The following is a 15181-nucleotide window of genomic DNA, read 5'->3' on the forward strand; positions in this document are numbered from 1 at the left end:
CTGATGAACAAATGATAGCTGCTGAGAGACATTATGGATTATGGAAACTGCTAAATTAAACCAACAAATATTTTAGAAATGTCTTAACTTCAAAATGGAACTCAAAAAATATATTGCTCTGGGGAAAATGTTATGGTTTGTTTCCATGGAAAACAAAAGGCTGTGGATTCATTCAAAGTTAAAGAGGATCAGGTTTGATTGGGGAAGACCCCCTGAAAATCCTGGCAAGAGACATAAAGAAACAAACCTAGAAAAACTACATGGCAGGTAACATATATTTTATCTGCTCAAACATAAAACAAAAAAATCATCTTTGGCTGGCTTGTGCACAACATGTAGCACATACTTGTGTTAATGCAGATAAGTGTGTTACCTTTGAAAGTTTGTGTGTTTTCAGAAAAAGGTGGCCAGACACCAATGAAAAAAGTAACGCAGGCAATTCAGCCTCTCAGAGTGCCTCTGATTCAGTTTCCTCAGAGTTTTACATCCAGAATAGTTTCAAGGCTTCTGGCTGAGATGGTCCAGCCTCACAGAATACTCTAGCCAAGACTTGACCATTATCCTAACTTTTCAGGGCCCCTTAAAGATTCCAGCACCCTCAGACAGCAGGAACCAGTCTGGAGAATAAAATACCCACATCCCCAAGAGATGGGGTGGGTGGTTTTTGATTATTCACTGGGTTATGGATGTTTGTCATTGTTTAAGAGGGATATAGAAATATAATACAGAATAAAAAGACAACAATTAACCTCAAATATTTTACATTGGTATGGATTTTGCTATATTGATACAAATTTAAAGTTATTTTTGTTATACTAAATGTTTGTTTCTACTCCTGTTTAAGGTATTGTACCTATGCAGCTCATTGAACAATTTAATGTAAATTTCTAGTCCTTGAAAGTTATTATTAAAAACTATTGAGGATAATAAAGAAATACAGGTTAGTAGTTAAATCACCTATAATAACCAAACTTGTAGTCATGTTAAGTATGTTTTTAAGGTCAAACAGATATATTTTAGATACATGGATGACCTTAAAACACTTCAAAGATTTACAGAATATGGCATTTAAAATGTTTTGTTAAAATAGGGCTTTTCATGACAATGAGACACATCTGCTCTTGGCAGCACCGATTTACTTCAGAAAAGATAATGGGCATCAAAGAAACTCCATATGGAGTTTGCTTTCAATATGACAAAACTAGCCATTGGATAAGAAACTTCTCTTGCCTTGACTGCTGACAGTATGCCTTACAAACTGTACAATTAGGACACAAAGGAAAAATACTGTTGAACTTTGCTAAGACAAGGTGGGACAGTCTTTCAAAATTCCTGCTTCATAGAAAAGTCTGCCGGACATTCTGCAGGACACACAGGAAAGTGACTGCTGAACTTTGCCAAAATAAGTTGGGACAGTCCTTCAAAATTCCTGCTTCATAAAAGAGTCTGTCAGATATTCTAGACCTGTAAGCCAAAGATTGGATGCCCCAATATTATAGAGAAACCTTGGGTGACTGTCCAGGCAGCCAGATATCTGTCATTTCTATAGGTTTGGAGGTGGCTTACACTGCACTTCCTGTTTACTCAGATAACATTATATCCTTCCCGGGTCTTTGATGGAGTTGAAGACTAAATAGTTACAGTTACAGTTTCCCTTTGTCATGATAACTAAAACTTTGGACTCATCAAGAAAGGATAGCTAATAAAATATTTTCTCTAAATTTACCAAATACTAATGGACTGGACATTGTATATGTAATCCTTACTTGATAATTATTATTGTATATAGTTTTACTATGTTAGAGTTAAAATCTTTCCTTTTTATTTAGACAAAAAGGGGAAAATATGGAATAATCTTTTTGTATACTTTTAATATGTGTCACTCTGACTTGTTAAAGCGAAATGGCCAATAGCTAGGCAGCATATTTCTGGACAGAGAGAATACTGCGAAGAAGAGAGCAGAGTCTTCAGGCAGAGACAGAGGAAGCAGGAAAGCTATAGGGGCAGTACAGAGTAATGGTAATAAAGCCATGAGGCAAAAAGCAAATTAATAGAAATGGGCTAATTTAAGTTATAAGAGCTAGTCAGGAACAAGCCCAAGCTATCGGCCAAGATTTCATAACTAATAATAAGTCTCTATGTCATGTTTTGTGAGTTAGCAGCCCAAAGGAAAATCTGTCTATACCTGTCCACTGGTGTGATAACCAAACATGCCCCTGCAAATTGTTCAACATCCTCTGTGGGACTGGAAGATGGAGTTTTATGAGTACCAAGGGTGACAGTCATGTTCAGTCAGAAAAATCAGTGAAAATCAGACATTTGTTCTGAGGGAGAGAGTCAACCCTGTCTAAGCCTGTCACCCTCAGTGTCTTCTGACTCCAGATCTGGTCCACTTTCCATTTTGTTGGGCTTCCTAGGAACAGCTCTTTTGAGCAGTGCTTGTTAGAAAGTTCTTTCCTATTGAGCCCAAAACTGACTCTGTGACCTTACCTCATCAGTGCACCCTGAAGAGTCCTAAATCCTTCATGGGATGGCACTTGAAACCACAGGTGTCCCTCTTATCTTTCTGAGACCCCATGGACCCCTGGCACACCAAGGTTCAAGATCAAAAACAGCAACTGCATCTGCCAGGAGGTCAGTGGATGATTCTTGATCTGAGAATTCAAACCTCTGGGCTTCTTTTCAAGCCTCTGAGCAGAGTTGCCAGGGATTTTAAAGCTTCTAGAGATTTCTGACATAGTTTCCTTTGGTCCTGTGTTTAGGAGCCTCTGATCTAAGTCAGTCAAGATCCAGGAAACAGTTGTGATTTACTTCTTAAAACAGCTACAGTGGCTTTAGAAAAAACTATTACAAACAAACCCTGAGATAACAGATGTGCTCCCATTCAGACCCCTTTTCTACAATTAAAAAGAAAAAGAAAAAACAAACCCCTACTCTTTCATGTAGTTTCAAAAGCTTAAACAAAAAAGTATAGAAGATGATAATATAGAAGCAAAATGCTTGCTAGCATTGATTAACATTTAATTTTCCTCATTCTCTGTTGAAGTTTTTAGAATGGCTATATTTTATTATATGCACTATAGTTTTAAAATTTATAAACTAGGCAAGTGCTCTACTGCTGACCAACACCTCTAACCCTTTATTTTTATTTTGAAATAAAATGTCCTTAATTGCTCAAGTTAGCCTCTGACTTTTGATCCTCTTTCATTCAACTAGATTACAGGTGTGTGATACCATGTGATCTATTTTTCCAAAGTTTCCTATATATTTTAAACCAAATTGTGATGATCATGTTGATATTGTTTTCATAGAGATGAAGGAAACTGGTAGAAATAAGTGTAAGAAACAATGGTGCAGTCAGAGAATTGGACTCACTGGGAGGAAGAGAACATCCAACTGATAGAGATAGGAAAACATAGCACACTCACTCTCAAATCATGAGAAAGAAGATCCAGCATACATGGGACCCCAGCAATCCAGTGAAGGATCCCAAGTCCAGAGAATGTAACAAAGTACAATAGTGATTATGGTGGCAGAGTAGTGAGTACAGAGGTTGGATAGAAAAGAAAGCATTGGTTTTTCTGTGCACCCATGTTAAATCACTGTTTACTTTGGATAATTCATTAAGTCCAATCTGCTTTCAGCTTTACTTTTCATGACATGGATTCTATTTTAAGAGTTACTGAGCTTCCTCTCTGAGCAGGAATTCCCTCTCCACTCCATAGATTTTTCCAGGAGGAGTCTTTCTAAAGTTCTATTCTTTCTGTCCTCACCCCAAACACCTTGTATACGGGCTTAAACCTTTAACTGTCATCCCTTCTTTTGGGTAGATGTTCTTTCTTCCTGGAAAACACTTTCCTTTCTTCTGGGCAGTGGCTCCTGTTGTTCTTGGCTGCTAGGCTCAGCATCTTGGGCAGCCCTATGCTGAGGAGTGTATTGCAGCAGGAGTGCCTCTTTAACCACAAGGAGTGTTTGCAGAACTGTGTAAAACCCCAACCCCCAAGCTACACTTCTTTATTTTTAATTAAATTTCTTTTAGGTTAGCTACAAAGTACTGAGTTTCATTATGGAATTTTCCTACAAATATGCTTCACTTTGCTCCCCTTCATTCCCTCCTCCACTGACCTCCCATTTCTTTCCAGAACTGCAACAGAAGTCTCCATTTCACCCTGCCCTCAGCAACAGGACACCACAGAGCTAGTCTCTGTTTAGACATTATCGATCTTTGAGAGACATTCCATTTCATGTTGCAAGGGTTCTTCTATGTGTGCTCGATGGGGCAGGAGTGGGGTGTCTAGCAATGTGTCTGTGAGTATTCTAGGTAATGATACCATAAATAACTTGAACTCCCACTGGTTGGCTTTTGGTCATAAAGAGCTCACCATTTCAAGTGCAGTCCTATATAAAAAACACTGAAGACTGGAGGCCACACAAACTGAGATCTCTGCTACATAAGGTAAAGGCATGTTTAAACTGATAGTTTGAAAAGGTTTTTGAGGGTTTTGAAGGCACTAACCAGGGATTTCTTTAAGAAAGATAAAATTCTTTAATAATATATACTAATATCAGACTCTAAGTAAATAATAGTAGTTGTACAAGCTTGTTTTGTTTTATTAATTCATAGCTGTTTTTGGGGAAAATGAATTTTTCATATCAACAGTGGCGGGAAGGGTCTCTTAATTTCGGAAGAACTGTCACCAGGTACTTATCTGAAACATGTTCTCCCTCCCCTGAGTGTGCAATAAAGAAGTGTCTTAGATTACATGTGTGGCATCCCATGGTGGTAGACAGGCACTTTGTTACAGGGGCATACTGTATTCTCATTCCATAGCCCTGGAGGTGGTTATACAGTGTGTCCACTCCATAGCGCTGGGAGTAGTAATATTGAATGTCCACTCTATCACCCTGGAGGTGGTAATAGCAGTGGGAACTGCATGTGTGAAGGGCTTTGCTGGATTATGGCTCCAACGCCATGTGGTAGATGTCACAATTAACTGCATTTTCAAAATACTTGTGCACAACAGGGCCAACATTCTAATACAGACTTCTCACTACACCAAAGACCCTTTTGAACCACACAATAAGCAGTCTGCTACTTTTTAAAGGTGAAACCATTAACTTCCTGAAGTCATTGCAAAGATGAAAAATTCAAAACAAAGATAGTGTCTACAAGGGGAAAGATACTCCTGTGAGGCACAAGGGTGGAACAGTCTTGGCTAGCTTGTTAAACTTGAGGATTGAGGTAATTACTTGATGACTTGGCACTACAGTTGATGAAAACACCACATTACACCAACCCACTGCAGTCTAGTTTCTTAGACACTCCTTTTACTATAGATGCCAAGGACATGCTGCCACACCACACCCCTGTGATCTCATTTGTTTGACATCCTTTTGCATAGAGACCCCAGGGTCACAAACCTCTTCAGATGTAGAGTTATAAATGCTGTATGGCTGGAGCACCTCTGGAATTCACTCCTCACTCATGAGCTAGAGTGATTGAATGTAAGAAAGATCAGTAGTGGGGCCTGGTCACCGCCCTCGGTAGCTGAAACAGCAAGATGGGGCAGCTCTGGGGCATGACAATAAACTCAGGATGGTAAATTCAGATAATGAAAACCACAAAAGCTTGTTAGAAAGATTACAGTGTGGACTTAAGATACACTAAGCACTGGGTATCATTTTAGGAAAGCCACAGGGAACTAGGCAGCCTCCTGGACACAGTGTGGACTGCAGCGGGATATCCACTCATACTTCTGGCTCTGTCACTGATCAACTTCACCTTTATCTTGGATTCTCTCCCCTAATCACCACCTTAACTGGACTGAACACTGGCTTGGTGCATGCAAGCCAACTGTTCTACCACTCAGCTACATCTCAAACTCTTTATTTTGAGGTAGAGCCTCTCTATGTTGCCAAGATTGGCCTTGAATCTGTGATCCCTTTGCCTCAGCCTCCCAGGTAGGTGGGATAGCAATGGGAGCATTGTGATTTTGAAGCTATTGAATAGATAAACACTGCTAGTGCTGGTTCTGTTTCTATTTTATCCCACTAACCTCCAAATGGCAGTGTCTGCTTTGCCACTTAGCAAACATCAAGTGCCCTGGATCCTCCAGGTCCAACAGGCCTGTGCTTTTGTGCCTATCAGTGCAACAATTCTCTTGTTGCAAATCAGTCTTCCTGTATGTGAGTGAGGGGATTAAAGAGATGCCAAAAGGGGAATCAGATCAGTCTCTTAGCTAGAGTGCTGTGTTCCAACACAGCCTCAGAGTCTGATTCAAGCTGGGTTTCTTATCCACAGTTCCATTAACCCACAGTCCATGAGTGTCCCCAATGGTACCCAATATTGGACAGGCTTTCTTCACTGAATTTCTGTACCAAAAGTTATTTGAAATAATTAAAACCAGAACTTAGTAATGAGCTGCATAGCACTGGGTCATGACAGGGAACAGCAGCATTTGCTCCCAGGTCCACTTGCTCTGGTTTGCATTTCTTCTTGAACATAGGGGGCCTCATCTCATTCCATAAGACCAGTTCCTTGGGTGGCTGCCTTATTCACCCCGAGGAACCAAGCTGAAAAGCAAAGGTTCTTTTTGACTCAGCAGACAATAAGGTGATAAGCAGTGCTTTCTGGAACCCTGCAAGGCTGAGTCTGAAGTGTTTTTTCCCCTTTCCTCAGGTTCTGGCTATGGACCAGTGTCTCAACACAGCACAACAGCCCCTGTGTCCAGGGACTCCACAGGAGGATGGCTTCTCAGGACATTCAGTAGGTAAGCCCTTACAGCATTTCCCAGCCACAAGAATTTATATTCCTTCTAAAGTCTAGGTTTTAAAACTATAATAGAGAGTAGCAGAGAAATATCTTCATATAAGCAATTACCATCTATTTTTCATTGTTAATTTACCACTTCCACAACGTTTTATTATTCGTACAGGTCTGGGAGTATTTTATGTTTGAAACAAAAACTTTAAAAACATCAAAAGACAATTCAGATGTTTTTTCTTTTTGCTCAGATGCATTTTTGGCAAATTTCTCCTATGGTGGATCCTTGTCAGGGGTATTTTCTCCTTAGAGCCATGTGGAAGTTTAGAAATACACCTGGGCATGGATTCAGAAGCAAATAAGAATAGACATAATCAAGGATGTCCTGAGAGCCATTTAAAACAACAACTTAAAGTGGTAAAAATATTTCACCTCTGCTAAAGAGGGTGTTATTTTTTTTCATATTGTTTTCATAAAATATAACTGTCTCTAAAAATGTTTACTATAACTATAATAAATGAAAATATTCAAAGTTTAATACAGATATTTTTCTTTTTATAGAACTTCAAATGGTCTTATGTAAAACTATATATATAGTATATATATATGCTCATAACCATCTTAACTCTAGTTCCAGATCTGATGCCTTCTATGGCCTCTGCAGATACTGTACCATACATACCCTGTACCCACATGGTACACAGATATACCTGCACACACGAAAGCAAAATAACCATATATATGAAATAATGAAATTTAAAAACTACTTAAGTCTCACTACTTTTAAATTTTAAATAAAATTTAAAACTACTCGAAAAACCAAAAAACAAAACAAAAAAAAAACCCACCTACTTTACACATCTCACTGTGACCTATGCTTTCCATGTTACTTCCATCTCCTCTGTTGCTGGAACACACACCACCCATGGTGTGTGTTTTTATACATGATCGTTGTCAAGTCCCTTGAATCCCTGTCTCTTCCTCTCTGTAGGGACTGGGAGTGCAACATTCCCCATTGTGTTCCTTGGCCTGCTATTTGTCTGAACCAGATTCAGCACCAGCTCAAGGCTCTGGGGTAGGAGTCTAGGACTTTATCAATCATTCATAAAGATGGGGCTTATTTGTCAGGTCACTGTGAAGGCTGTAGGTTTGCCCCTTGCAGCTCTACAGTGGAGAGGATGTCCCCAGGACTGAGCTGGCTCTTGGTGAGCAGGTCCTGACAGCTTAGTTGAAGCTCAGCTTTTTTTTTTTTTCATTGCATTCATTTTTCTTTTGAGTGTTGGACATCAGAACTGTCTGCTTGTTAAAAACCATGAGGTCATCAGAAGAACCAAAGGCTTCCCCTAGGTTAATTTATAAACGACTCAATCACCCTCACTGTGGTCAGAACCTGTTCCCAATATATCCTACACTGACACCATCATAAAATACAATAAACTTTGAGGAAATAAAATGAAAACATATATAGACACATAACCTATAAAGCCCTAGTTTATTTTTAAAAGTCTATGCAACAATCACTATCACTTGAAGTCACTGTAGGTCCTGCCCTGAAGGAAGCTGTCACTGAGTAGGGCTCTTTCCAAACTCACCTCCTTCCTCTTCTACCTTGAGTGGCTGCTCTGACAGACATCAAATGTTCACTGATTGTTTTCCCATCGATTTCCTAGAGCCCAGATTCTATTCCTGTCAAAACCTAGTCATTTCCTAGGACACAAAGACAAGGGGCACATGTCCCTTTTGCTCCAAGACAGAATCCCCATTGTTGGTTCCACTTTCGTCTTTGGCCAACAGGGACTGGTAGGTTGTGAGCTCAGCATCCTCATCCTCCTTCCTTTTGCCTCACTGCTTTTCTTAAACTCTGGAAAACCTGTGAAGATTTGTGACTGCATGATACCAGCCCTGTCAGGTGCTCTCTTCCTCATTTTATATGACATTTGAGAACTGCTATCATGGCTCATGGGGCTAAAAGAGTATTTAAAGCAGTTGTAATTTAATATCTGGAGTTCAGCCAACAGCCTCCCCAGACTTAGAGAACTGGTTCAACTGTGGGTAGCCCGGGGGTTGGGGGGGGTAGTTGTGGATTTAAGAGAACGTGCTCCTGCCAACATGTGGGAATATTACCTCACCCCAAGAGCTAAAAATAGGCAGATGTGTGTTTATCTAGCTCCTCCAAGTTCAGAGAGCTCATTCAAGCCACTTTGCATATAACCAGATAACAATGCTTTCCTTTGGTGGCAAAAGACAGTGGGACAAGTATTCTGTTCTCTCCTAAGGAAAGACCAGGGGCATCCTTTGTCATTTTGCCATATATAAAGTGTCACATGTGAATTCCAGTCTCCATCACCCCCATGTAATTCAGTTTTGTGTTTTATCTAGTCAATGTTGATGGTGGCCCTACCGTTAGGGAAAATTTCATCTATTTTTAATCTTACTAAGGTCCATCTGATTTTTCTGCTTCACAGAGTCTGACAGGATAGAGTCATCTCTTCGTAGTATCCAGAAATTTGTTCCTACAGACTATGCCAGTTACACACAAGAGCATTATCGATTTGCAGGCAAGAAGATCATCATACAAGAATCCATTGAGAGCTATGGCACGGTGGTATGGCCAGGGGTGAGAACAGCTACATTTATTTGTGGTTAGGCTTTCTGAAGAAAAAAAAATGTTTTATACATCTGTGTTGTCTAGGACAACTGGCCATGTGCCTTCTCAGCTCTGTGCTTTTCTGATTGATGAGTAACAGCCTGGTCTCCCAGGGGCTTGGGTTGTGTTTGGGCTCTGCAGACATAATAGCAATTCTTCCAGCAGCACTGGCTTTGAAGCAAAATCCTCTCCCTTTCCTGTACCTCCCTCCTCCTCTTGCTCCTTGCTGATCCTTTCTCTTCCTTCTCATCATGACAGACAAGTGTGCCATCACTGAGCTACACACACCCCTAACCCTAAACAATATTTACTGAAATATTTTCAAGTGACATATAAGTAGACCACATTGGAAATGAGATGTAAAACTGATACAACTATTACATGAAAAAAGTTTATAGTGTAGAATTTGCAATAGGCATCTTTGGGATCCCCTCATTCTCAGCCATTCATTAACTTCAGGCTTATTTCACATGATAAATGGCATTTACTTCAGAGAAAACATTCAGCAGTCATTTCTCTACCTTTCACTTCCCATGCTTGTGAGGATGGTACTGAAAAGACAAAAAGTCCATTATTTTCAGATTTGTGGTCATGGGCAGTTTTTGTCCATTCTTCCTTGGTTTCCGTATTTCAAATGTGAACTAATGGTGTAACAATGAGTTGCTGACATGGTTGTCAAGATTAATGAGCCACTACATCTAGGACCACATTAGTTTTAGTTATTGATGCAACATTATTCCTACACCTCACAGCTGAGAATACAAAGGCTCAGTAAGCTTCATAGGCTTGGTAAACCTTAACCCTGGGTGCTCTGGGTCCCAGTATTACCAGTCTTCCCAAAGCAAGCCTGCCCAGAATTAAGGATCCACAGCAGAAATTTCAGACCTTTGGAGTTATATTGAGATCTTATTGAAATGTAGATTTTGATTGAAGACTGGCTAGGGGAAGGAAGAAGGTTGTGACTATATTTCTTAAAATTTGTCTTAGTAACACAGATGACATAGTGCAGGGACTCTGATCTGGGAAGCCATGATGGTGGCTCTGTGGAGCACTGAACAGTCATGAAGAGGGTCCCACAAGACTCTCCAGGTGGTCCTGGGGATTGGTTGTAAGTGGGAGGAGCCAGGGCTTCTGGTCTGGGGGCTCCTTTAGTATTTATACATGGGTATGATTTCCTTCCAGCAAAAGTCTTTTCTCCAACCCTAAGTTTGACAATACCACACCTCCCTGTTCCTTTCCTATTATATTAGGTAAATAGGTAACTATATTGATGGTAAATATTAGGAAAAGACCTCAGTCTGTTGTGCACCAAATTGGCCTCTCTTGGGATCTGTAAATGGGAAAATGGTACTTCCTGTGTGATTTATGGTGCACCTGTCCATGAAAAGAGGTTACTGTTAGAGGTTTTTTGTTTTGTTTTTAAGGGATAGAGTTTGGGGTTTAAAATGTCAAAATGACACTTCAGATGACACTTATTGGAGGGCAGGGTGTCCTCAGAGGGAGGCTGGCCTTAGCCATCTTCACAAGATTGTACAGAGAATTTTGTTCTGGGCCACTCTAGGTGGTCCTCAATATTGAAGGTCCACACAAGAACTTCTTGCCAACCCAAACCCCTTTCCTTGCCTTGGTGCTGTCTGACATCTACTACTCTCACCCGGCAGGCCACCTGCATCTTTCCTCAGCTGGCACGTCTCTCCCTGCATGAGGAAGACTGTACTGACATCCCAGCCTTTATTCTGCTGTTCCACTTGTATGCTTTGCTTATGCCATGAACCACAGTATTTTGTAACTGGTTTACTTGTCTTAGCCCTGCCACCGGAGTACCTTGACAGCATAGATAACTGTTATTATCCTTGCAGGTATCTGTTCAACACAGGATGCAATGGGGTGAATAGGGTTACTGCGCTATTCACCTTATGGCCTGCAATGCTGAAAGCCGGTGTCCAGGAATTCTCTGGCCAATCATTTCTGAGTAGGAAGTAGAGTGCAAACTATAGAGCTCAACTGCTTTTCATCTCCATGTCCACACTGCAATCCTGGCCTAGTATATATGGATTTGTTAGTCTCTTGCACATACTTACCTTTTTAGTCTTTCCCAGGGCATTGCTAGCCAGTATTTCTTTCTCTCTCTCCTCTCTCTCTCTCTCTCTCTCTCTCTCTCTCACACACACACACACACACACACACACACACACACACACACACACACGAGAGAGAGAGAGAGAGAGAGAGAGAGAGAGAGAGAGAGAGAGAGAGAGAGAGAGGGAGGGAGGGAGGGAGGGAGGGAGGGAGGGAGGGAGGGAGGGAGGGAGAGAGAGAGAGAGAGAGAGAGAGAGAGAGAGAGAGAGAGAGAGAGAGAGAGAGAGAGAGAGATGGTCCTACCTGTCCTGGGGCTCACTACATAGGCCAGGCTGGCCTCAAGCTGACATGGATCCTCCTGCCTCTGCCTCCTGAGTGCTGGGAATAAAGGTGTGTGCCACCATGCCCAGCTGATGCAAATAACACTTATTTTTGGTGAATCAATGAGGTATTATCTCATTATAGAAAAGTTTGGGGAGTAGAAACAAAGAATGAATAAACAATGAAAAGGACATTTGCTGTCATGCACAAAAACTAATTTGCTAACTCATATTGTAATCCAGACTGGCATCATTAGGGTTGATCTAAACATGCAGACCCAGACCTACAGAAGCTAAAGATCTGCATCTTTAACAAGCTACTCTGAACACTTTGAGAAGTACTATTCTGACAGTATTTATCAGCCAAGAGGAAGGGGAGGGACGGTGCCACTTGTCCAATGTAACAATCTTAGTTAATCTGAATTTTGATGAAAGAACTGGGAGAAAGGTGTTTGTAACTTACTTGAAGCATTTAAAGACTCAATATGACAAAGCTGGTAGGAATTGCTATTTTTCAGTGCACATTCCCCATTTATTCTAAGAGTGGAACTAATCTCTTTTTCCTTCTTTCCGCTTTGAGATCAGTCAGGTCTGACTCAGACGAGACTAATCTGTTTCTCCAGTTCTGTAGGTAGAATTATAACATTCATAGCAGAGATGGGTATGACATTTAATTTTTCTTTCTTTCTTTCTTTCTTTCTTTCTTTCTTTCTTTCTTTCTTTCTTTCTTTCTTTCTTTCTTTCTTTCTTTCTTTCTTTTTTTTGGATGGGGGAAAGAGACAGAATCATAGGGTAGCTTAGGCTGGCTCAAGTTTCTCAGTGCTGTGCTTACAGGTCTGAGCCTCAGTATCTGGCTATTTTGGTTCTTACAAAACACTTACAAGCTGAAAATATTTAGGGTTGCACCTTAATGTTCAACTACAAGCTTACAGTGGTCTGCTCCTGGCGTCTAATGATCCAATTCCAAAATGGAAATTGTTGTTAATGTTTTTTAGGCTACAGCTTTGTGCCAATATTTGGAAGAGCATACAGAGGAATTAAATCTTCAAGATGCTAAAATACTTGAAATTGGTGCTGGCCCAGGCCTTGTTTCCATTGTGTCCAGCCTTTTAGGTTTGTTTCTTCTTCTCATTTCAAGATCTCCTGTGACAATACTGATTTCTTACTACTGACAGGGTATGCATAGCTTGGCCACAATTTCATTGAATCACTCCCAAATGTCACATGGCAGGAATCATTAATTATTCAGAGATAACAGTCTTGGAGGAGCTAGTCAACTACATCAATTCATTTAATTTTTATGCAAGGAAGTTGAAAGTCCAAAGGTATGAAACTGAATCCCTTTAACATTCATGAATGGGGATGGAGGTTCCAGTTGGGATGCTAGTGACATCTAATGTGGTATACAAAGAGGAAACTGTACAGTTTAAATAACATCAGTTTGCTCAGCCTATACCAACAAAGGCAGGGTTTAGAGATGCAGATGTTAACCATCTTCTAATAAAGGAAATTGTGGCTACTTACATGTCTCCATGAAGCATTACCATTTCTCTTTCTTTTAGGAGCTCAAGTCACGGCAACAGATCTGCCTGATGTTCTAGGAAATCTTCAATACAATCTTTTAAAAAACACACTGGAATGCACAGCTCATCTACCTGAAGTGAAAGAACTGATATGGGGGGAAGACTTGGACCAGAAATTCCCTAAGTCAAACTTTTATTACGATTATGTCCTAGCCTCTGATGTGGTCTACCACCACTACTTTCTGGATAAGCTACTCGCTACCATGGTGTACCTTTCCCAGCCAGGCACTGTGGTGCTTTGGGCAAACAAATTCAGATTCAGCACTGATTATGACTTTTTAGATAAGTTCAAGCAAGTTTTTGATACCACTCTCGTGGCTGAACATTCAGAGTCATCAGTCAAACTTTTTAAAGGTATACTAAAATGGGACTGATATGTAAAGAGCCTTTCAAAGTATTGGTGTCTTATGAGCTATTAGAAGGTACAGTGTTCCTTACTGGTATAGCTAGAATTCAAGTGTAACTCAATACCACAACTTTCCAGGATGATAAGATTACATGGTCAGTCTAAGTATCTACAGAGAACACAGAAACATGAAAGCTGACTTGCAAACTTCCCAAGAATCTTACTTAGTTAAGTGCTTAACACATTTTACATAAAGAATGTAATGAACAAGTGGGTTCTTCCTTGTTTCTGCTGTAACTGTCTGGATTTTACATATGCCAATATGCTTTTGACATAATTATTAACACAGAACTTGACAAGGTCTTTGTAGCCCAGGGCAGCTTTGAAACAGATATGCACCTGCCTCAGCCTCCAGATTACAGGTGTGTGCCATGGTGATTGGCATACTGTGATTAGGACATTAATATGGACTGTGGCAGGGGGAGGGTAACAATGACTAAGGGTGCACAACATGGAAACTGCTAGAATGAGGAAATAGATGTCTTAAGAACCTCTTTCGAGGTGTTAGAGATATGGCTTGGCAGTTAAGAGTACTTGCTATGCAATCACGAGGACTGGATTGCAGATCTCAGCACCCATATAACAAGTTAGTGTTCAGCAAACAACTCTTTACAGCTCTCAGGGATCTGATGCCCTCTTCTGGACACACTAACACATACATGTTACTAACACACTCAGACACATATGTATCTTAACAAAAACTTCTCTAGAGAATTTATAAGTACTTTATCTCAATTACATGTGACAATTTCCCATTAGACTTCTACATTGCCTGTTTTTTCTCTCTCCACAAATTTCTGATTAAAGTTCTTGTAACATTAGAAAAGAATGGAATTACTTGTTCTCATAAAACATCATAAAAATCAAAAATAAGTATCACAGGGCTGGGCGGGGGATCAGTCAATAATGTGCTTGCCACATAAGTATGAAGGCCTGGATTCAATCCTTCAGAACCATATAAAAAACTGGGCACAGCAGTATACTCTTGCAATCCTGGTGCTGGGAAGGTAGAGACAGGAGGATCCCTAGTCTTGCTGGATAGCCAGTCTTATCTGAATTGGCGAGCTTCAAGTTCAGAGACCTCATCTCAAGAGTAGACAGTGATTGAAGAAGATACCCAGTATTCACCTCCGGCTTCCACACAAATGTGAACATAAATAAACATGCATACTCCCCCCATACATTAGAGTTAAGTTTTTCTTTTGAGAAAGAAAAAACAAAATTCTGACAACCATTGTTACACACACATATGAAATTATGTATCCTTTCACTAAATAAATAAAAACAACTAATATTGACAAACACATTAGCTATACTTTCCTAAAAAAAAAAAAAAAAAGAACTTTTCTGTAGTACTCTGCTTTAGGATACAGAAATTACAGG

General features: G+C 40.2%; 1 protein-coding gene across 1 annotated transcript; it reads left to right on the forward strand.

The window, feature by feature from the left end:
• The first annotated feature begins 6613 nt into the window (after nt 1–6613).
• Nucleotides 6614–13912, forward strand: Mettl21c (methyltransferase 21C, AARS1 lysine). Its single transcript, XM_006996803.4, has 4 exons — nt 6614–6770; nt 9229–9380; nt 12805–12922; nt 13372–13912. Exons 1-4 carry the CDS (start codon nt 6689–6691, stop codon nt 13764–13766), a joined length of 747 nt encoding a protein of 248 aa, XP_006996865.1. The 5' UTR covers nt 6614–6688; the 3' UTR covers nt 13767–13912.
• The last annotated feature ends 1269 nt before the right edge of the window (nt 13913–15181 follow it).

Source organism: Peromyscus maniculatus, chromosome 13 (genome assembly GCF_049852395.1).
Source record: "Peromyscus maniculatus bairdii isolate BWxNUB_F1_BW_parent chromosome 13, HU_Pman_BW_mat_3.1, whole genome shotgun sequence".
NCBI classification, from domain to species: Eukaryota; Metazoa; Chordata; class Mammalia; order Rodentia; family Cricetidae; genus Peromyscus; species Peromyscus maniculatus.